This window comes from Citrus sinensis, chromosome 1, assembly GCF_022201045.2.
Source record: "Citrus sinensis cultivar Valencia sweet orange chromosome 1, DVS_A1.0, whole genome shotgun sequence".
Taxonomy (NCBI): Eukaryota; Viridiplantae; Streptophyta; class Magnoliopsida; order Sapindales; family Rutaceae; genus Citrus; species Citrus sinensis.
Genome location: NC_068556.1, coordinates 16451963 through 16474768, shown reverse-complemented (window position 1 = coordinate 16474768; position 22806 = coordinate 16451963). Strand labels below are relative to the sequence as shown.

The window sequence follows — 22806 nt, the reverse complement described above, 5'->3', positions numbered from 1 at the left end:
AGAATTTCAAGTGGGAGATCTTGTTTGGGCTATCCTAACCAATGATAGGTTTTTAGTTAGAGAGTACAACAAGCTTTAGCTAAGAAAATTGGACCTTTGGAGATTATAGAAAAGATAAATCCTAATGCCTACAAACTAAAACCTAGTTATATCCGCATCGTAAATGCCTTATGTGTCAAGTATCTTATTCTTTTTACAAGTGATCACAATGAAGATGCTATTAATGACAATCCTAATTCGAGGTTGAATTCTTTCCATCCTGGGGGCAATGATGCAGATTAGGAATCCTTATCATACTTGAATTATTTTCTTTATTTTCTAAAGTTTATTGTTTTTTTTTTCTTTCTAATGTAGGACTTTGTTTTCCTTTTTCTTTATGGTTTAGGATAATTCTAAATAGCCTTTTCTTATAGTCTTTGAAGACATATTTGAGTTCAATAGTATTTTCAATTTTCAAAACTTTGTGTGAGTTTTTGAACTTAGTTAATTTTTGACATTTTATGGAATCAACAAGTCTTAACCCCTTTAGATTCATGGTATTATTTCGAATCAACGTAAACTTAGACAATTCCTTTTATTTTGGTATTTTTAAGAATCAACGAAATATTATAATATTAAACTTCTGCTGCATCAATTTGTTAAGATAACGCCAGCTCGCTCTGGTACTTCAGTTTCAATCACTTGTCAATACTCCTTAGACCTTAAGAAATTCTCCATTAGCATGCTCCAATGGTCACATTGACCATCGAAGCAAGGAATTGCTGCCTGCATAAAGTTTTCAATGGCCATATATGCTATTGTTTGCTACAAGACAAAGAAGAAATGTGAAATAAGAACTAAAGCTAATGCTACTAGACTCTGTATCTCACTTTTTTGTTTTAAATTTTCTTACTCTCTCTGTCACAGCTTTGATTCGGTTCCCACTGTTTTAATACTTCAATCTTCAACAACGCAAAGAACAAAAGAGTTAAAGTGAAAAAGTAAAGAGTAAAATTGAAGGAATATGATTGCTCTGCACATTTTTTTTCAATAAATCAAGCCTATTATATAGATAGTACATCAACTAAAAACGCACTAAAAAATTAGCAACTCTTATCCTTAAATTGTTGGAAATTTGATGTATCTAACTTCAGCAATTAAAATTGACTTATAAATACAATTCGTTTTTCTCCATCATTTACAATTCATTATAAAATAATTTGATCATTGAGGGTATATAAATCATTTTACTTGATTTTTATTATTAAAATATTTAAATTTTATGGATAACATTAAGACTAGCGATAGAATAATAAAATAACATATAAAGTTAATACCATTATAATTTTAGGGGGAGGGTGTCACTTAATTTCTCTAAACAATAAGGGGTAATTCTCATTTTCCCTTAACAATATCTATAATAAAATTGAATGTTATACTGTTATTGACTAGAATACTAATAATAACACAAGATCAAATATGTTACTTGCAATAATTTAATATTGTAGCAAAAATATATTAAACAAAGTATGCAATATTTAGTTAATTTATCAAAAACATTTATGAAGTAATTTGCGTTAGAAATTCTTTGCGGGTGTAATCCAAATATCAAATATATGATACATTATATCTACCTTATACCATTAATATCAGTCACTAGTACTATTAATATTGAAAATAACAATATTTCATGAGTAGCTTTGATATTTGGTAGTATGAATAATAATAATTATTTGAAATCTTTTTCATGCCATATCAACGCACAACTTCGAAGTCAATCTGCAAGTGAATTATGTGGCTGATATTTTTTATTTTTTCTTTTTCGCATATTCATAAACAAATGAAGAAAACATAAAAATAAAAAATTCAGCTTGTGTCTATAATCCATATCCGGCTCAGAACACATCTTTAGTTCTTTGCCCTCTACCTAGAACTTGAACAAGAGTGAAGAAACCATAAAATACCCGACCAAATTTTCCCGCCAACACAAACAAATGCTCTGTTTTTCTCTGTTTCATACTTCATTCCTTATACCCCGCTGTACTCAATGCAAGCTCCAAGCTTCAACTTTCAAACATCCCCATTTCCCTTATCTTCGTTCCTCACCAAACTCAACTTTTTTTATTGAAGAATTTTCTGGGTTTCGGTCAAAATTTTCAAGTGTTTTATTTTCTGATTCGAGGGTTTCTTATTCAGTGAATGATGATTTTGATATCGAATTAGGCCGCCTTTTGGCGCTGCTGCCAGAGGAAATGCGAATAAGAGTTAGCGAGCACCCGGAGCTCTATGAATTGATTGAAGTGGTTATGGATTTGGGTCGAAAGCCGTTAGCTAGATTTCCATCTGGAGATTTTAGTCTATCGGATTGTCAAATCACAGTCCATCATATTGAACATGCCACCTCTCAGGTAAAATTTTGGTTCTGTAATTTTTGCTTGTTATGTTTTGATTACAATAATGTTGACTACACGATTTGTTGGGATGTTGTTGGGATGTTGTTGGTGTTTTGTCCATGTGTCGTCGAGTTATGATCAATGATTTCTTAATATTCGTTCTCGCCTTTAATTTTATATTTTCCTTCTGTAATGAAAATTTTGAGCTCTTTAAACACACTTGAGGAATCGTTAACGTAATAAGTTATATGGTATCCAAAAAGCAGTTCCAATAATAGTAAGTTTTAGTGATGGTTTATTTGGAATGGACGCAAGCATAAGTAAAAAAAGGGAGCTTTGCCCGCCCCCCCCCCCCCCCCCCCCCCCCCCCTCTTAATTTTTTCGAAGAGAAAAATCTTTCATTTTGACTTTAATTGTTTATCTCTACATCTTTCTGGGATTTCTAATGTACAGGGTGAAGAATTTGAAGGTATGGTTTGAGCCTTTTAAAGTAAATCTCCAAAAACTAAGGTTCAAAATGTGTTCCAAATGTATATGAGTTTGGACCTCTTTGACCATTTTTGTGGCTTTTTGAACATTTGAAAGAGGTCAGGATATTATGCTCATTGTTTCTTTCATAAATGCCTGTATGTGAAATTAGTGTTATTGTTCAGCTGTAACTGCTTCATTTTTCAAAAAGTTTTAATAATTATAACTTGATGAATCATAATAGATAAAATCATGCCTTTTAACTTATCAGAACTGTGTATTGCAGGTGGGTGATTTTGCTGTTGACAATCGAGCAGGCATCAGCCGGACATTACATCGCATTAGCGCCATCAGGAATCGAAAGGGTGCAATTATTGGTCTAACTTGTCGTGTTGGTCGAGCAGTATCAGGCAGTGCTAATTTGTTGCAAGATTTGGTTCAAGATGGGGCTTCTTTGTTGTTCATTGGGCCTCCTGGGGTGGGAAAAACTACAATTATTAGGTTGGTCATTCCTTTCATGTACTTATTATGGATGCATGATTGGCACTTTCTATTCATTTATTTATTTGATTTTTTGGTTGTCTCCTCACTGATTTTAGTTAAACTAAAACATTTGAACATTTCCCAAAGATTATCAGGTTACCACATTCCCTCCTAATGCCAGCCTCTTAATTCTTTTGTCATTGTTTACTAAATGAGATGTATATAGGCTGATTGTGGCTGGTCCAGTGGCTTTTAATACCTACAGACCAATTTTTCCGAGATGGAAAGTTCTTATTGAAAAACCTACCAGCCCATCCTTGTCGAATGGGTATGGATTGAGCTTTTGTAAATAAATTAACTTGTATCATTGTTAAATGTTCTCGAGAGTTCCCAGTAGGGGTTTAGCATATCGGATGCTCATCTTTTGAGATGTCTCAGTTAATTGAGGATTACCTATCAATGTAACACCAGAATATAATATTTTCCTGACAGTGGGAAATGGAACCCTGCAAAGTTTAATTTGTATGTCCTTGTTAAGTTTGAAATGTAAGCCCCCGCAAATATGAATTTTAGCTTTGAAGCTTGCAAAAAGGGATACTGCATTACTTAACCTAGAATTGTGTTAAATCTTTTCTTATAGTTGAAGGTAAATATACTTTTTAATCCTTTATGACAAAGTTTCTCTCGTGAACTTGCTGTTTACTTTTTGGTCAGAGTTACAAGTTCCACTTTTCCAATTTTTGTTTGCATCTGCTTAAATATACTTTTTAATCCTTTATGACAAACTTGTTCCCTTGAAGTTGCTGTTCACTGTTTGAAGCTAAATTTTTGTTTACATTTACATACAGATACGTTTTAATCCTTTATTGTAAAGTTTCTCTCTTGAGCTTTCCGTTCACTTTTGGTGAGAGTTACGAGTTCCAGTTTTCCAATTTTGTTTTTTGCGCCTTTGGCATTGCTAGGACTGCATTTGTTGTCTTCCATTTCTTGCAATTTTCAATGTGAAAGCCTAATGCAAAATCTTCTACAGCTTTTGATCCTACAGGGATCCAGTGATTTTGTGAGAGTATTAGAGAAAGCTCCTTCAGATATGGCCCATTTATTAGGTGTACAAAATGAGGTCTTCAAGAGTTAGACCTCGAGGTTGCATTTGTGTCTTGAGTCTCAGTGCCAACATTTTTTATAATGGAACTAGGTTTCCATTCAGCATTCTCAATCTCATTATTCTTTATGGAGTAGCAGAAAGGGAGTTTGGCACAAGCTGAACAACCTTCTGGAATAAGACAGTTGTAAAGAGAATCCATACCCTTTGAAAAGAAAGTGAGATACTAAATAAAGGAGAAGTCTGTAGTGATAAAATACGGTTGACTAATCATTTCAAACCATCAGAGATCACATTGCGGTGAAGAATGCAGTTTGCTACCTCAATGAAGCCTGGTTGCTGGATAACCTTAGAAATTTTATATGTCCAGGGAAATAGCTCGGGTTCTTGCAAATGATTACAAGAAACGCGTGATGATTGTTGACACTTCCAGTGAGATAGGTGGGAATGGTGATATACCTCATCCAGGAATTGGTAATGCTCGTCGGATGCAAGTCCCAAACTCTGAAATGCAACATAAGGTATGAGCCAGAAGTGTATCATTTCAGCTGTCCCGTTGGGTTTCATCTTGTATTTTTATCTACATTGATAATGAAGTTTTTGACTACTAAAGATTTGATTGGTTGAAAATCCTCAACGATGAAGAATTAGGGAAAATTTGTGAAATATAGGAAAATTATTTTGTCAAAGTGGCCTTAACTCTTCTAATGACATTCATGAAGAATGTGCATAGAAAAAGGAAAAAAAAATCTATTGTTCTTTTATTTGGTTTTCTCATCAAATGCGTGGTGTGAGCTTTTTTACTTAGTCAATGCGTAAATGAATGATCACTTTATTGAGTGTGATGTAACTAATACCCGTTATTTTGTGGACTTACTTAGAAAGTACTGTATATTATCATTATTTGAATAAGTGGATGGTCAGGACTACACTCTACCTGTTTCTCTTCCTTCCCACTGGATGATATCACAGTTCAAATGGCACATTAGCGTGGTCTGAGGCATGGTGGTCTCATGAATTGTAACTCGTTATGTTATTTAATTTAATTTTATTTGCATTTTCCTCATTCTTTGTTGCCTAAAAATGGACAGAGTATATTTTAGTTTATCTTTAACTAAGTGAACATTTGTCAGTGGTTTCCAAATTTATAAATTTATATGCGTCAGGTTTTGATAGAAGCTGTTGAAAATCATATGCCGCAAGTCATTGTGATTGATGAAATTGGCACAAAACTTGAAGCAATGGCTGCAAGCACGATTGCGCAACGTGGAATTCAGCTAGTTGCCACAGCTCATGGAGTAACAATAGAGAATTTGATAATGAATCCTTCATTGGAGATGCTCATTGGAGGAGTGCAGGTGAGGGATGGTAATACCGCTGTATGATTAATTTATCAGGTTTAGTACATTTGCAGGGATCTACAATTTATTATTTACTGTAATCAGAAAGAACTTTTGGATGGGTATTTTGTGCTTAAATGAAATGAGGTTTCGACTATGAGAATCTCAAAACAAAATGTAATACACTCTGGTTTGCTTCTCAAGTGATGCTTGGTTCATGGACATTGGTTTAACTTTACCGCGATAAATTTTCAGAATGTAACACTTGGCGATGAAGAAGCACACCGGAGAGGCGTCCAGAAAACAGTGTTGGAGAGGAAAGGTCCTTCAACATTTAGTTGTGCCGTGGAGATAGTTTCGAAGACTGAATTGCGTGTTCATCATAGCCTTGAAGCAACAGTGGATGCTATTCTCTCAGGTATTTCTTCATCTTATTGAAGATAAAACAAATGCTTGATGTTTCATGTTCCATCTACATTTCCATTGGTAAAGTGATGGTAAACTTCTCTCTTTGTTTGGCTCGTTATTGATCTTGTATTGGCAAAGGTCGTATCCCAAATGTTGAAATTCGCAGGATGCAGCATGATGGTTCAAAAGAGACAGTGGAAAAGGAATTTTTTGCCGAAACCTCTTCTGATGAGGAAGATGAAATGATGGTTGAAGATGCTATGGAGGTGACAGAAGAAAGAACTGGCAAGATTCAGTTCATATCTGAGTTTCCTCCGAACATTGGAGAGGATTGCTGGGAAGATGGATTGCTTATTCGCCTGTACGTCTATGGTGTAAGACATCCTCACCTTGTTGTTTTGAACAGATTATTTTCCTTATGGAGTTAATTTTATTTGTTGTACGAAGCTACAAGTTAGCATATTTGCACTCTTTTATTTGGTTTATAGGTTATGAAATATGTATGAGTTGGGAGTTAATGACTGGGAAAGTGTTATGTACTTGTGTGTTTTTGACATGCACAATATAGTTATTTTAGTTATATCTGTGACTTGGGCAAAATATATATGGCTATATATGTATGTATGTATATACGTATGTGTGTATGTACGTACGTTGTAGTAGTAGTAATAATAATAATAATAATTCTTATTTTATAGTAGTAATAATATATACGTATGTATGTATGGCTATATATGTATGTTGTAATAATTCTCTACCGAGGGCATCATAATTTTAAAAAAGTGATGGTGCTATTAACAGACAAAAAAATATATATTTGAATGTACTAGCCGACAAAAGAACACAATATCCAATGTGTTGAAATATGTTATTTTGTATTTTAGTGGCATACTCACTTTGTTAAAATAAGAATGTCCTCGTTAAAAAAACTCTATGTATATATACGATAGTTTCTTAATCCGTGAATCTCGGATTGTATTAAAATGTAGGACGAACTTATAAAGTGGTAAAAGTCTACTTACAATGTTGTAAACGGACTTTTACAACATTATAAAACGGTGAGCTTACAACATTGTAAACTCGTCCTAGATTTTAATAAAGTCTGGGATTCTCGGATTAGAAGCTGACATATATAGACTGTGACCTAGAAAACTCCTTTGGACAAGTGTGACATGATGGGATATTTATATTATCTAGTACTTTAGATTTCTTAAGTATGCGTCAAAATAAATTGTGAGTTGTGACCAAAAATATAAAAGCAACAAAGTGAGGAAATTTTATTTGCTCTGGTGATTTTTTTTTTTTTAAATAAATTTGTTGGTAATTGACTAAAGCCTTTTTTGTTGTGTACTGACATTGTATCTTATATTCTACTTGACATCTGCAGCTTAATTAACTCAGAGATTTGGCACTTACTGTTGTAATGCATGTTACATGATGAGATACTGTTGGGTATAAAATTAACAGAATAATCAGTTATTGTAGATCCTGGAGGCCACTGTAGTACAACTGATTAAACAGTTGCAAATGGATGATGCAGTTCAATTAACCGATAATATCAGTGAAGCAGATGCACTACTTGCCTTGCATTCTAAGCTCAAGAAGAATTCCGGCATTCAAGCTGCTGCTAAATCTCATGACATACCCATTTGTGCGACAAAGGTTAGTGAAAACTATTTTCATAGCCTTATTAGCAGCCTTTTGTTAATTGTCATCAATGTCTTCATGACAGTATTTTCTGGTTTTCCATTTAGACAAGCTCACTGGTGCAGATAACAAAGGCCCTACGAGCATTAATAGATGATCATACAGGAGAATTCAAGGATTTAAGATCAGAAGACAAGATCAATTTGTCAGAGAAGATTGATGCCCTGGAGGTAACAATGGATTTGTCCATATGAGTGGTGATTGGTTCTTGGACAAAAATAAAAATAGTTGTGATATCATAATGCCATCTGACTTATTTTTTGAAAGCACAATTTGGTTAATGGATCCCATGATATTTACCCAAACAACTCCCTCTATTTAATTATAGTTGCTTTCATAAAAAAACAGATAGAATTCAGTGATCCAAGAAGTAAACTATCTGTTCAAATTTGATTGAATTATTATCTTCTAATTCAAATTTGATTGAATTATTATCTTCTAATACTGATAATAATAATAAATGTATCTGAAATATGGTGAATTTGCAAGAAATTTTATTTTTGCAAAATGGTTTCCTTATGCTCCTTTTTGTCAACAACTACATATTATCCTAAATTGCAAGCGTGAATATGTACATATGTTTACATGAAATGCCAATCTTGAATTCTTGAATTCTGCTTTTCTGATAACTTGTCTCTGTTTTCACTTGATAAAAGCAGAAAAAAGAAAAACAGAAACAATATTGAAAGAGTTTCAGTTTCTCGCTAATTGGTTAAAGTAAAGAGTTTATGATACATTGTCGCCTCGTCATGTAGCATATTGATGTTTGGCTAATGCGACTTCACCCGAATTGTTACTGTTTGACCTTTAACACAACTATTTTCTGTCTTATAGGAGGCAAGAGTAGCTATTGAGCAGGTAGTGATACCAAAAGGAGAATCCGTGGAGCTCCTGCCAAGGCCATCGTATATTTTGTCCATTCAGATAGACCTCATTCGAAAATACCAACTACATTACCAGCGAGTTGGTAAAGAGCCAGATGCACGTCTCCGCATTCTTCCATTTCAAACTAGGCGGGATGAACCCAGAAACAGTGGTGAAACATTTGATGAAGACATTGAATTCGATGAGTTTCCTGGCTCCAGCAGCAACTCAAATGGAACTCGATACACTGTTGACAGGTTACCTTTCTTGCCTGACCTTTAGGATGTTTTATGCAGTGCATTGTTTAGAAATCTATTACATGAGATTTGTTGTGAATTTCTTAATATGATTCGTTAAGATTCGTTTGAACAATATTTTATGCATTTCAAAACATTCAAATCAGATTCAATTTCATTGTTGAAAAAAAAAAATTCACAGGATTATATATTATCTGAGGTTATCATCTATAGAGATGTGAATCACTAGATTATGATCATTAGCCAAAAAATCTAACGGCTGAAAACTAATATAAACACAAGATAATAGAAATAAATTATGTGGATATGTGATGTAATCATTCAACCAATATTATCATGTCAAATCATTTGTACAAAGCGTTTGTAGTTTGATTCTTATTTATTTATTTATTTAAACAGCAAATTTTATTGAACAAGAAGCTGTAGGGAATAGGGACTGAGCCCAATTACATGCAAAGCTTATGCCAATCTATACTGAGGCATACATGCTACAAATTAACAATCATCATGCAAACCCTTATGATTACAGCTAGGCGGCTCATCGCACAAGGTAAACACTGAAAAATCCATAATGATACTATGAGTTGTCTTTGTGATAAATATGATTACAATGGAAGTGAATTTAATAAGCGTCACAAAATTCAGTCATTTCACCCAAAGACATCAAGGAGACTAAAATGAAGATTGAAGAGTTTCTGAGCTATGAAAGAGCTGACCTATTGTGGAGTCACTTTCTAGTCACAGTGGCAGTGGAGGAGGAACCACGTTTGTAGAGATGCCCAAAGGACGGTCAACGGGCCAACAGGCATGGCCCGAGTCCTTACGAGCAGGTAGCTGCCCAGCTTGTGTCCGTACACTAGAGTGGCACGGGCCCTGCTGGCCAAAACTCTTCGGCACTCTTTAGCCCATGAATTGGGTCCAGGCACTAGACAGCACAGGCACAAGCCCATGAAGCACAAGCCCATGGAGGGCCCATCTGTGGCACCTACGGGCTCATGCTAATTTTTTAAATATTTTTTATTCCTTTTTTTAGATATAGAAAAGTCAACTACAAATTTAAAATTAAAATTTCTAACTTCACATTCATTTCTTTTAAATTAGTAACTAAATTTCTAACTTCACATTCATCTCTTTTAAATTAGTGATATTCTCACAATGGGGGTGCTAAATGTATTAAGTGAGATTATTTGAATTTAATTAAATGATTTGAATAATATTTGTTGGACCAAAAATAGAAGGATTTAACTAAAGTCTAAATAAATATGGTCCTTACAAAGTTGTTCATGAAGAGATTGGTAAAAATTCTTAGGATAAAACCACATAAATTCTTAGGCTCTGATATTCTTAACCTCCTAAGTTTCTATAACAAATCATTTAGAATAAAATTTTCTATAACAAACCACCTAGAATAAAACTTTCTAGGTTTGAGGTTTATATCCTCCAAGTTTTATAGGACAAACTAGGGGCGTTTGGGTCAGATTAAACCGAACCGAACCAAAATCCGAAATAAGAATTGAACCGAACCGAACCCAAAATTTATTAAAAAAAACTGAGAGGTTTTGTATTAAAAAAAATTCAAAAAATAAAAAATTTATAACTGCCCCACGAATCCCCAAATGCCCAAAATCTCCCCCACTGCTTACAAATCCCTAACCTCTCTCAACTCTCACAACTCTCCCCAGTCCTCGCCGAGCACGCCGCAAGCCCCTTGTTGCGCCATGCCGTTAACCTACCATCGATCGTCAGCAGTCATTTGTCAACTCCACAGCCATCCAGTAGCAGTCAATTTCTTGTCCCACCAGCAAATACCGCCTAATCTCAAGTCCCACCAGTAAACGCTGCTGGATTTTACGGCTTCCATCTCCTCGGTCATCGGCGTTGCAGCACCCAAAGGTTTATCTTCGGCGTCGTAGGCTCGCAGCTCTCTACTTGATGTTGATGGTAATCGGTAAGCATGTTCTATTTTTTTTTTCTTTGTTTCACCAAATCAATAAAATACTGTTATTACAAGATTAATTTTAAAAAAATATATATTTAATTGCACGTTGGAGCAATAGAGCTTATTAGAGTAATGCCGCCAGCAGAGGAAACTTGTATATTTTGAAGCAAGCTAGCTACCAAATAAAAAGATGAAAGATGGACAAGAAAAAGGAATCAAATTTAGTGGAGTATGATCAAATTTCCGTGTTTGAATTAATTAATTTTTTATGCTCTGCTGTCTAGAATTTTTTATTCCATTAGTAGCATTTTTTTAAATGTCATATTTATATTAACTAACGTAGCTCTTTTAAAATGCTACGAAAAAACACACCTTTGTAACACTTGAAAAATGCTACAAAAAGGAAAAAAATAAGTAAATAAATATACCGCCAAGATTAGAAACACGCGGGCGCTCTCTTTTCCCAAAATTTTTCCATTATCATAGGACACCTAAAGCCTAAGTCCCCTTCTTTTTCTGTCTCTCCCTGGATTCCTCCCCAAATCCCCTGATTTTGTCAATTTCTTTTGTTTTTTTAGTAGATCTCTCAAAATCAAAAAGTTGTAATCGTTAATTCTTTATTGTCCAAATCCCCTGATTTGTCAATTTCTTTTGTTTTTTTAGTAGATCTCTCAAAATCAAAAAGTTCTAATCGTTAATTCTTTATTGTCTCAAGACTTGTTGCTGTTGGGTCTTCCGTTAAATCTTTCTCATCAATATTTACATGTAAGCTTTATTTTTTTAATTTAATTTACCGAATTTAGGGTTTTCAATTATCAATATAGGACTTCTTATGTTGATTCCATTTTTATTTGGATCAATTTCTTATGTTTGGTTAATTTATTTTTCTTACATTTAGAAGTAATATATCAAAGACTGTGAAAATTCTTATTTGTGCCTTAACGATTCGAAATTTTGTATATCAATCACATGATAGATTTTTTCATCTTAATTATTTCTTTGTAGTTAGCAAATACTAAGGTGGATCTGAAAATTGTATCTTATGAATTTGAGTATATGGACATCTATTAGAATTTGATATGCGTTCATGCTTTTGGTCTTGTTAGAATCTTTAATTTATTCTCTTTAATCTACTCCATAAACCAAGGTCTGGAAGGGGAAATCTGTATATTGTTTTCTTGTACAATACTGATTTAATTAGAACCTGCAACGTAAAAGGATTGATCCTTAACAACCTGAATTTTCTCCTGAGCTACGACATTTATGGGTTGCATTGGCATCTTAAAGGAGAGAAGACTTCAATTGAGGTAGATCTTTATGATGTCTCATTATTTGTGGACTTTCCTTTACTAATTTCACTTTTGTAGCTTTTGTTGGTTGTACTGTTGATTCTGTTGTTTTGTCACTTCTCTTATTGAGTTGATTTTATTTCTTATGTACTTAAGCCTGTGAATATCAATCCCTCTATCTGGTTTGGGTAATGGTTATTGTTGCATTATTCCAACCAATTGATGCTTAAGTGAGATCCATAAGTGAAGATTTATCTTACCGAATTTAGTCTCATGCTCGTGGTTTTCTTTTTGCCTTGTTTAAATGAAGATTTAAATTAATCTAAATTTGTTTGCTCTTAGTAGTGTTTGAGTTTTATTTGTTAAGCTAGAAAACTTGAATTTGACTTATTAAATTGGTCATTAGACACAAACAAGGTTATCAATAAGCCCATATTGCTTGGTTATTTAAAGGACTAGATGTTGAAAAATCTCAAAAGTTTCTCAAAATTCGTGATAGCCTCCTGTTTTGTTTATATGATTAGCATCAATAGATAATTCTTTTAGGTTAAATTGAATGCACTAGTATTAAAAAAGAAGAAGAAAAAAACTGTTGCATAAGGCAATATTTAATTGGTACAAAGGCATGAGTAAGTTATCATAATTGCTCCTTGCATTTGTGTAGTTCGTTCATATTCTTAAACTTATGTCTAACATAGGTACAAACTCCTATAGAAGATTAATTGGGTAGATGGATTGTGAAGAAAAATAAAATGGCTCCCATGTGAATTAAAAAATATAGTTATAGAATTTCTTTATTGATGTTTGAGTTGATTTATTGCAACATTTGATTTTCATTTCGTACTAGCTATTGCTATTTTTATCCTCTTGCTATATACTTATTATATCCTTAATGACCTAGCATTTATGGATTACATGTCAAAGTTGAATGGTTTGGATGAATGTAAGCGTGACTTGAAGTTAAGTACACTTTAATTTTTCTAATTTACTTATATGAGAAAAGTTTGTTAAGGAGGCATTATTTTGTTTCTTTTTTATTAACAAAATAAAATTCTTATTTATTTTTAAATTCATAATGCAGGTGATCAAGGATATTGTGCAAAAATGTATTGAAGAATGAGGACAAATTGAAGATAATATATAGTACTATTTTAAAGGTCACTAGAAAGTATAGAAGTATGACAGTTGCATACTTATTTTTTGTAAATGTTCTGTAGTTGAATGTTTAATATATGATTATGGATGTTTAAGTATTTTTATTTTATCAACAAATGATGTATAATTTCTTTTTCATCAATAGAATGACTAAAATGATGTATTGAATTAATGAATTGAATGAAGAGCATTGAAATGCTATGATAGCATTAGGGGTGGGCGTCGGTTCGGTTTCGGAATAAATTTTTGGTTTCGGATCGGTTCGGATTCAAAAATTTTAAAAACTGTTTGGTTTTTTTGAAAATAAAATCCGAACCGAAACCGATGGTCGGTTTCGGTTCGGTTTTTTAACGGTATTTGAATTTTGACTTTCGATCAAGGACCATTTTGAAAATTTGCATACAAATTGGGCCACAATAGAATTCTTATATGCAAACATTTTCTAAGTATTGGGCCACACTAATATTATATAAAAGAGATGGATCTAAATAATATTATTCCTCCATTATCTTCTCCACTTCGCGACTTTTTCTATTTCTCACCTAGCAACAGTGACATTTGGAGATCCAGTCACATATACAGATCCAAACAAATCTAATAAAATCAAATACAATTAATAATCTAATACAGTAATAATAAGTAAAGCAACCATGAAATTACAAAAGATTAAAGAGTTATTTCAAAAAAAAAAAAAAGACCCATTTCAAAAAAAAAAGAAAAAGAGAGAAAGCATAGCAAGTGAGTTGGCTGGCTGGCTGGCTAGCGAGGGAGCAATGGAAGGAACGGTAGTGGTAGGTCGGCAGTATCAGCCACCGGCAGATGGAGTTAAGATTTGGGTGTGTGGTTTGTGCGGTCGTGGTTTTGTGTAGTTGAAAGTGAGAGATTGGTGTAGAATTTGTGGTCTGGGTATATATATCATAGTGAAATTACAAAAATACCTTACTATCAGTTCGGTTCAGATTTTAAAATTTTTTATCTGAAATCGAATCGAACCGAACCATTCGGTTCGGTCTTTATAATTTTGGATTTTTTAGAGTTAAAAAATCGAAAAATCCAAAACGAACCGAATTTTTTTCGATTCCGGTTCGGTTTTGCCCAGATAGCATGATGTTAATGTTTTTGTAGCATTTAAAATGCTTTTGTAGCATTTTATAAAAGTTATGTTAGACATTTGTGAGGGAACTGTACACGATTCGGTAGTGCTTTCTAAATGCTATGACTTTGAACAATGATAGAATTCACCTAAAACGACAAAACCTGATTGCATTGCACTAATTCAATGCTATGTATCATAATTTGTGGCATGTAAAAAATGCTACTAATGTGTAACACTTTTAGTTACACCGACTAACTTAGTATTGTTCAAAATGCTACCATTCACTTTTGGTAGCATTTTTCAGATGCTATCACACACCGTTTTTGTTGTGGTGAGATGAAGAAAAGAATGAAGAAAAACGAAGAAGCAAAGAAAGTGTGAACCAGGGGAACTTTGTAGAAAGACAACGCTTAAATAATAATAAGAGAAAGGGAACGCCAGTGGTCCAAGATCAAAATAAAAGCAAACGCCCAAAGAATTATCAGAAGGAAGTCCTACAAAAGCCAAGGTGCAATCAGTGCAAAAGAACTCACCCTGGGGAATATCGAGCCAATACTAGAACATGTTTCAAATGTGGAAGGGAATGACACTTCATCAAGGACTACCCAGAGAATGGTACGCAACAAGAAAAGGCTAATGCTCGAGTATTTACACTTACCAAGATGGATGCGAAAGGAAACCCTTCAGTAATATCAGGTGAACTATATATCTCCAAAACTCCTGCACATGTTCTAATAAACTCAAGAGCTACACATTCATTTGCCTCACCAGCATTTATTAGGAAAATCGAAAATGTCCTTAACATAATAAATAAGCCTTTTAGTGTAATGGTACCATCAGGTGAAGTATTGAACTTGGGACAATTAGTTAAGGCATGTGAGGTCAGTATTAGTGGTCATAAACTATGTGCTGACCTAATAATTCTAGAGATGTATGACTATGACGTAATTCTTGGCATGGTTTAGCTATCAAAGCACTATGTTAAGATAGATTGCAAGAAAAAGAAAGTAACTTTTCAACCACCACAAAAGGAATCATTTACATTCAAAGGAGAATGCAAAGAGAAAAGAATGTCTGTCATCTTTACCTTAAAAGTAGCCAGACTATTAAATAAAGGATGTAAGGGGTATTTAGCAAGTGTGGTCATCAAAATAGAATAGCGAAGACTAAAGTTGAAAGATATTCTAGTGGTGAACAAATCGATTTGTTACCAAGAACTGACCCAATTTCAAAGGCGCCCTATAGGATGGCCCCATCATAATTAAAGGAGTTAAATAGTCAATTGCAGAAGTTACTAGACAAAGGCTACATACGCCCAAGTCATTCACCATGGGGAGCATTGGTACTATTCGTAAAAAAAAAAAAAGTATGGATCAATGCGAATGTGCATCGACTATCGAGACCTAAATAAAGTAATTTTAAAAAACAAGTACCCACTTCCGCGCATTGATGACTTGTTTGATCAACTACAAGGAGCATCAGTATTTTCAAAGATTAATATAGGATCAGGATATCACCAATTAAGAATTAGAGAGGCAGATATTCCTAAAACGACATTCAGAACACGTTATGGACACAATGAGTTTGTCGTCATGCTATTTGGTCTAACTAATGCCCCAACAGCCTTCATGGATCTCATGAACATGGTTACCTAAACAAATTCATAGTGGTGTTCATTGATGATATTTTGGTCTACTCACAAACAAAGGAAGAGCATGTTGAGCATCTAAGGATCACTCTTCAGACTTTAAAGGAGAAGCAACTTTATGCAAAATTCAAGAAATGTGAATTTTAGCTCGAAAAAGTTATATTCCGAGGACACGTCGTTTCTAAGGATAGAATTTCAATAGCCCCTCGAAGGTGGGAGATGTGAGCCAATGGTCCAGACCAACTAATATAAGAGAAGTCAGAAGCTTCTTGGGTTTAGCTGGATATTATTGAAGATTTGTAGAAGGGTTCTCCAAGATTGCAATGCCATTAACCCAATTGACAAAGAAAAATGTCAAGTTTGTGTGGTCACCAGAATGCGAGGAAAACTTCAAAGAACTAAAACGGCGATTAGTTACTGACCACCCCCCTCCCACTAAGGCTATAGCACACCCGTCACGGCGCCCCGAGGATGTGGCCCCCCAACCTGCAAGCACTATTTTTGGGCGGGCCTCTGCACACGTTGTTTCTAAGGATGGAATTTCAGTAGACCCCTCGAAAGTGGGAGTTGTGAGCTAATGGTCCTGGCCAACTAATACAAGAGAAGTTAGAAGCTTCTTGGGTTTGGCTAGATATTATCGAAGATTTGTAGAAGGGTTCTCTAAGATCGCAATGCCATTGACCCAATTGACAAAGAAAAATGTCAAGTTTGTGCGGTCACCATAATGCGAGGAAAGCTTCAAAGAACTAAAACAGCGATTAGTTACTGCTCTAATCTTAGCCATTCCTAACAACTCTGAGGAATATTTCATCTATATCGATGCTTCCAAAAGTGGCATAGGATGCGTTCTCATGCAAAATGGAAAAGTCATTGCATACGTTTCCAAACAATTGAAGGAGTACAAGAAAAATTATCCATCACATGATTTGGAGTTGGCAGCAGTGGTGCATGCATTAAAAATATGGCGTCACTATTTAATAGAGGCGTATTGTAAGATTTACACTTATCACAAGAGCCTCAAATACTTCTTTACACAAAAGAAGTTGAATATATGACAATGGCGTTGGCTAGAACTTGTCAAGGACTACGATTGCGAAATAAACTATCATCTTGGAAAAGCAAATGTGGTAGCAGATGCACTAAGCAGAAAGTCAAGCATGTCAGCTTTAAGGATCCTTAAAAGATTAAGATAACAGAAAAATTAGCCAATATGACGCTTCGCTCAACCTTGTTAGAAAAGATTAAGGAAGGGCAGGAAAGCGATCCTACTTAAAGAACTTGAAGATAGAGGCCAACTCAAAGGAAACGTTGTTTAAGAAGTAAGAGAGATGAATCATATTGTTCAAGGACAGGATATGTGTACCAGATAATAAAGATATAAAGAAAGAAATTCTACTTGAAACTCACATAACCCTATATTCACTTCATTTTGGCACAACAAAAATGTACAAAGACTTAAAAAAGCATTATTGGTAGCCTAGAATGAAGAAGGATATAGTTGAGTTCGTGGCAAAATGTCTCACTTGTCAACAAATTAAAGTGGAGTACCATAGACCAACATGACTTTTGGAATCCAATCAAGTTCTTCAATGGAAGTGGGAAGAAATCACAATGGACTTCGTCATTAGTCTTCCAAGGACTACAAAATTGCATGATGCTATTTAGGTGATCGTCGATCAACTCACAAAGTCTGCTCACTTCTTACCTATTCGAATCACGTACACCGTGCACTAACTTGTAGAAATATACATAAAAGAGATAGTAAGACTACATGATGTACCCATTTCTATTATTTCTTACTGAAACGTAAGGTTTACTTCGACAATCTGGGAAAAGTTACATAGCGCTATAGGGACAAAATTAAAATTTAGTACAACATTTCACCCTCAAACAGATGGTAAGTTAGAAAGAACAATTCAAACGCTCGAAGATATGTTGCGAGCATGTGCTATCGACTGTCAAGGATCATGGAGTAAGTATTTACCATTGGTTGAATTTGCATACAACAATAGCTACCAAGCAACAATCGGCATGGCACCATACGAAGCTCTATATGGTAGAAAATGTAGATCGCCTATTCATTGGGATAAGAGGGGTGAGCAAAGGTATCTTGGACCCGACTATATTACTGCCTCATCTGAAGCGATCAAGAAAATACGTCAAAGAATGCAAGCAGCTCAAAGTCGACAGAAAAGTTATGCGGATAAGAGACGAAGGCCTTTAGAATTTCAAGTTGGTGACAAAGTATTTCTAAAAGTTGCCTCAATAAAGGGATCAATGAGATTTCTTCTCATGTGCTAGATTATATGCCTCTTCAATTAGAAGAAGACTTAACCTATGAAGAACGTCCAATTCAAATTCTTGATAAAACGATAAAGGAGTTAAAGAACAAAAGGATCCCTTTAGTTAAAATACTATGGCGAAATAGCTTTATAGAAGAAGCAACATGGGAACGCGAGGAAGAAATTTTCTAACTTAAATAAATTGTGAGGTACAATTTTCTAACTTAAATAAATTTCCATTATGTATTAAAATAATAATAATAATAATAATAATATAAAATATTTAATTATAAGTAATGATGACATAAGCAATGCCATAAGTGATTATGTAAGAGAAGTTTATAAAGATAGTTAAGAATTCTAGAATTTAGTAAGCTATTAATGAAGGATAATTTCAATCATTGATCAAGAGTTATAGTGACAAAGCCCTAACCATCCATTAGAATTAAGAAATCCTATAAATACCCCTAACCCCTTTCAATTTCAATCCAACCTAGAAATTTCATCCTCTTCTATTTTAAGTCATAACATCAAAAGTAGAGAAATCCTCAATTTAGAAATATTTAGAAATATTTAGAAAAGTCAAGGTTAATAGGTAAGTAACACTTCAACTGCAATGTAAGGACAAAATTATTTTTATACTTAACTTCAACTTTAATTAATTCTTAATCTTATGATGACTATTATGATGTGAATGATTATGATCTAAATTTTTACATGGACGGCTATTGATAACTCTATGAAATGAGAGTTATCATGACACTTTTACACTTAAATCATTATTACTTAGAGAGTAAATGACATGCTTTTATTGCATTTTAGTTTTATTTTGCATGAATATCTATTTTAGTTTATTTTTAATAAATTGCGTTGTTTTAGAATAATTTTGTGTGATTAGATTGGGTGCATAATTGTAGGTGATTGGAAGCTCAAATTTCAAGGAATGAATGCTGCTGTAATAGGCTTACAAAATATGGAAAACAACTTGGATACAGAAGAATTGAAACAAATCTTGAACAGTGCAGTTGCTGTAGCAATCCTGGAACAACGATATAGAAAATTTTGCACGAGATACTCAGAATATTGCGATCTGCAATTTCGTAATCTAGAAGATACGCGCCCTAAGCTTTTGTTTACCCTAATTTTCAACTATAAAAGGAACACACATCATAAGGAAAAGGAAGAGAGCTGTCACCCAAGGAGAAAAATCGTAAAGAAACAAAAAAAAAAAAGAGAATTCAAGAGAGAGATTGAGAGCTGCACAAGAGGAGAAAACACAGAGATCCATTGAAAATTAGTCATTCTTGTTCGTTTCTTGTTTTCTATTTATTTATGGGGATGTGTTTGATGGTTGAAACTTTATTCTTTATTTTTCTTTTGCAAACCATGAACTAAATTTGCTTGTGGTTGAGTGATAAATAACCTTAATTGCACCTTAACTGAATTTATACGTTGCTGCATGTTTGCTATAGCATTTTGTTTTGGTAAAACTTATTTTATTCATTATTTCATCTGGTCACCCATTTAATGATACTAGCTAAGAAAGAGCCACAAAAGACCTATTTTAGTGGAATATATCAGAACAATACTTGGTTTTATATTAGGTTTCCTAGATTGAGTTTAACTTGATTCCAAAAGGGTCATGCTTAATCTAAAATTAATGATGAACTAGACATAGAGATTCACCTTGTAGGGTAATTAGAACCTAAGTGTGTAATGTTATATCTTATGTTGGTATAACAGATCACTGTTAGGTTGCATATAAATATAAGATATCCAACATGTGACGACTGATGATACATAAGGATTCTACCTAGTGCTGTAGCAAATGTTGTAGCAACCAAGCAAAACATTAGAAAAATAGTCAAAACCATTAAGTGAGTTTAATCACTCAACTACTCTATTACAATTGGTTTTATCCTTGTGTGTGACGTAAAAATTCATTTATTTGTATTTTTAATTTATTGCATTTTATTTCAATAAATTTAATAGTTGTATTACCTGTTTTATTTTTAATTAAAGCAAAACTGCACTATTAAAATTACTGTAGCAAATTTAATAATATCAATCCCTATGGAGACGATCTTAAATACTCATCATTATATTACTTGTTGTGTGCACTTGCACAGTGACACAAATGACAATTGAATTTATTGCAACAAGTTTTTGGTGCCGTTGCCGGAGATTGATTGTTCATTGTGATTTATGAAATTAATTTTAACAGTGCTAATTTTTAATTTAATTTTAATTTGTTTACTTTGTTGACTTGGGTGATTTAACAGCCCTTTCATGCACAAATATAAATATGTTGAATTCTAGTTTGATCCAGAAATTGAAAGAACTGCAAGGCGATTAAAAAGAAAGCATCGGGAATTACAAGTTGCTGTAGCAATGGATGATTTGCAAGACATGAGAAACTTGAACCCTAAAGAGGCGATACAACCAGTCAATGTACATGAAGGTCTGAATGGACAACATGTTCATAGGCAACTAGGGAACAACAACATTATTCACATGGCGGACGAAACAGATAGAGTCACTCGAGACTATGCAGTGTTGACTCCTCAAGCCATACATTCGGGAATAGTTAGACCTAATGTTTAAGCTGAGAATTTTGAGATCAAACTAGTGATATTTCAGATGCTACAAATAGTGAGACAATTTAATGGACTACCATCAGAAGATCCTCATCTAGATCTAAACTATTTTTAGAAGTGAATGATACTTTCAAAATTGCTGGAGCATTGCATGAAGCATTAAGGCTCAGACTTTTCCTATTTACTTTGAGAGATCGAACAAGAGCATAGTTGAATTCTCTGCCACCAAATTCTATCACTACATGGAATGACTTGGCTGATAATTTTTTGATGAAATACTTCCCTCTAACCAAGAATGCAAAATTGAGGAACGAGATTACATTTTTCCACCAACTTGAAGATGAGAGCTTGTATGATGCATGGGAAAGATTTAGGGAACTACTCAGAAGTTGTTCTCATCATGGTATGCCTTACTACTACATATAGTTGGAAACGTTTTACAATGGTCTCAAGCCAAGCATTGGATTGATGGTTGATGCTTCAGCAAATGGGGCTTTCTTGTATAAATCTTACAGTGAAGCCTATGGAATTTTGGAGAGAATTGCTAACAACAATTATCAGTGGCCATCAACTAGACAAGCCACAGCGAGAGGAGCAGTAGGAATACACAATGTGGATGCACTTACGACATTGTCAATCTAAGTAACTTTATTAACAAATATGGTAAAGGCTATGACTACTGCTCCAACAACTGTCAACCAAGTTACCGAGGTCTCTTGCGTTTATTGTGGAGAGGGACACTTATTTGATCATTGTCATGGAAATCCAATCTCAATCAACTATATGGGTAGCTTCAATAGACAGATCCAGAATAATTCATATTCAAACACTTATAACCCTGGATGGAGACAGCACCCGAACTTTTTGTGGAGTTATTAGAACTATACTGCTGCAGCACCCAGTGGACAGATCAACCATCTAGATTTTATCAACAAAATTAAGAGTAAAAAAGCATCAACAATTATCAACTCAGCTCCCTTGAAGCTTTAATTAAGGATTATATTGTGAAGAATGAAACGTTTGTCCAAAGTCATGCTGCATCTTTAAGAAACCTAAAAAATTAAATTGGACAGCTTTCTACAACATTAAGCAATAGACCTCAGGTCAATTTACTCAGCAACACAAAGGACCCAAGAAGAGAAGGGAAAGAGCACTGCAATGTGATTAACTTAAGATATGGAAAGGATGTTGATAGTCCAATTGGTGTACCCAAAAAAAAAGAATTGAGTTTAACAAAGGCCAAGAAGACATTAAAGTAGAGGAGGAGTCATAGTCTTGCACTTTTCAGAATGCAAATCAACACAATTCTACTATAACATCTGCAGAAAATTATGATTCAGCACCTTGTGGTAAGCAAGCTGCAGCACCAACAACAATAGACCCAAGTAGAGAGAAAAAGAAGCAGTTTGCACAACCTGCCGCAACACAACAATTTAGAGATCCACGACCCTTTCCTCAAAGGTTCCAGAGACAGCAACAAGACAAACAGTTTAGTAAAATCTTAGGATTGCTGAAACAACTGCATATTAATATCCATTTTGTGGAAGCTTTAGAGCAAATGCCAAATTATGCAAAAATTTTGAAGGACGTTTTGACAAAGAAGAGAACACTTGGAGAATTTGAAACAGTTGCTCTAACATAAGAGTGTAGCCACATGCTTTAGAGTTAGATACCGCGGAAGATGAAGGATCCAAAAAGCTTCACAATCTCATGCTCCATAAGCACTAAGTATAGTGGCAAAGCACTTTGTGATCTTGGGGGCTAGCATCAACCTCATGCCTTTATCAGTGTTTAAGCAA

The 22806-nt window shown here is 34.1% G+C and overlaps 1 protein-coding gene and 1 non-coding gene across 14 annotated transcripts; one reads left to right on the top strand and one right to left on the bottom strand.

The window, feature by feature from the left end:
* The first annotated feature begins 1815 nt into the window (after positions 1–1815).
* On the top strand, positions 1816–13556 carry LOC102618446 (protein SEEDLING PLASTID DEVELOPMENT 1). Of its 13 annotated transcripts, none has more exons than XM_025100541.2 (14): positions 1817–2387; positions 3127–3341; positions 4796–4946; positions 5592–5783; positions 6021–6183; positions 6312–6547; positions 7659–7835; positions 7928–8050; positions 8715–9001; positions 9401–9551; positions 9647–10949; positions 12228–12247; positions 13131–13188; positions 13311–13556. In XM_025100541.2, exons 1-10 carry the CDS (start codon positions 1974–1976, stop codon positions 9411–9413), a joined length of 1971 nt encoding a protein of 656 aa, XP_024956309.1. In that variant the 5' UTR covers positions 1817–1973; the 3' UTR covers positions 9414–9551; positions 9647–10949; positions 12228–12247; positions 13131–13188; positions 13311–13556. The 13 variants fall into 13 exon arrangements, with proteins under 13 accessions (XP_024956310.1, XP_024956309.1, XP_024956304.1 ...); XM_025100536.2 differs by having other exon boundaries at positions 12088–12247; XM_025100539.2 differs by lacking the exon at positions 13131–13188 and adding an exon at positions 11656–11705.
* A 7751-nt stretch (positions 13557–21307) lies between these two features.
* LOC112499138 (small nucleolar RNA R71) lies at positions 21308–21414 on the bottom strand. Its single transcript, XR_003066661.1, has one exon. It is a non-coding gene; the product is annotated as a small nucleolar RNA R71 (small nucleolar RNA).
* Between the last annotated feature and the right edge of the window lie 1392 nt (positions 21415–22806).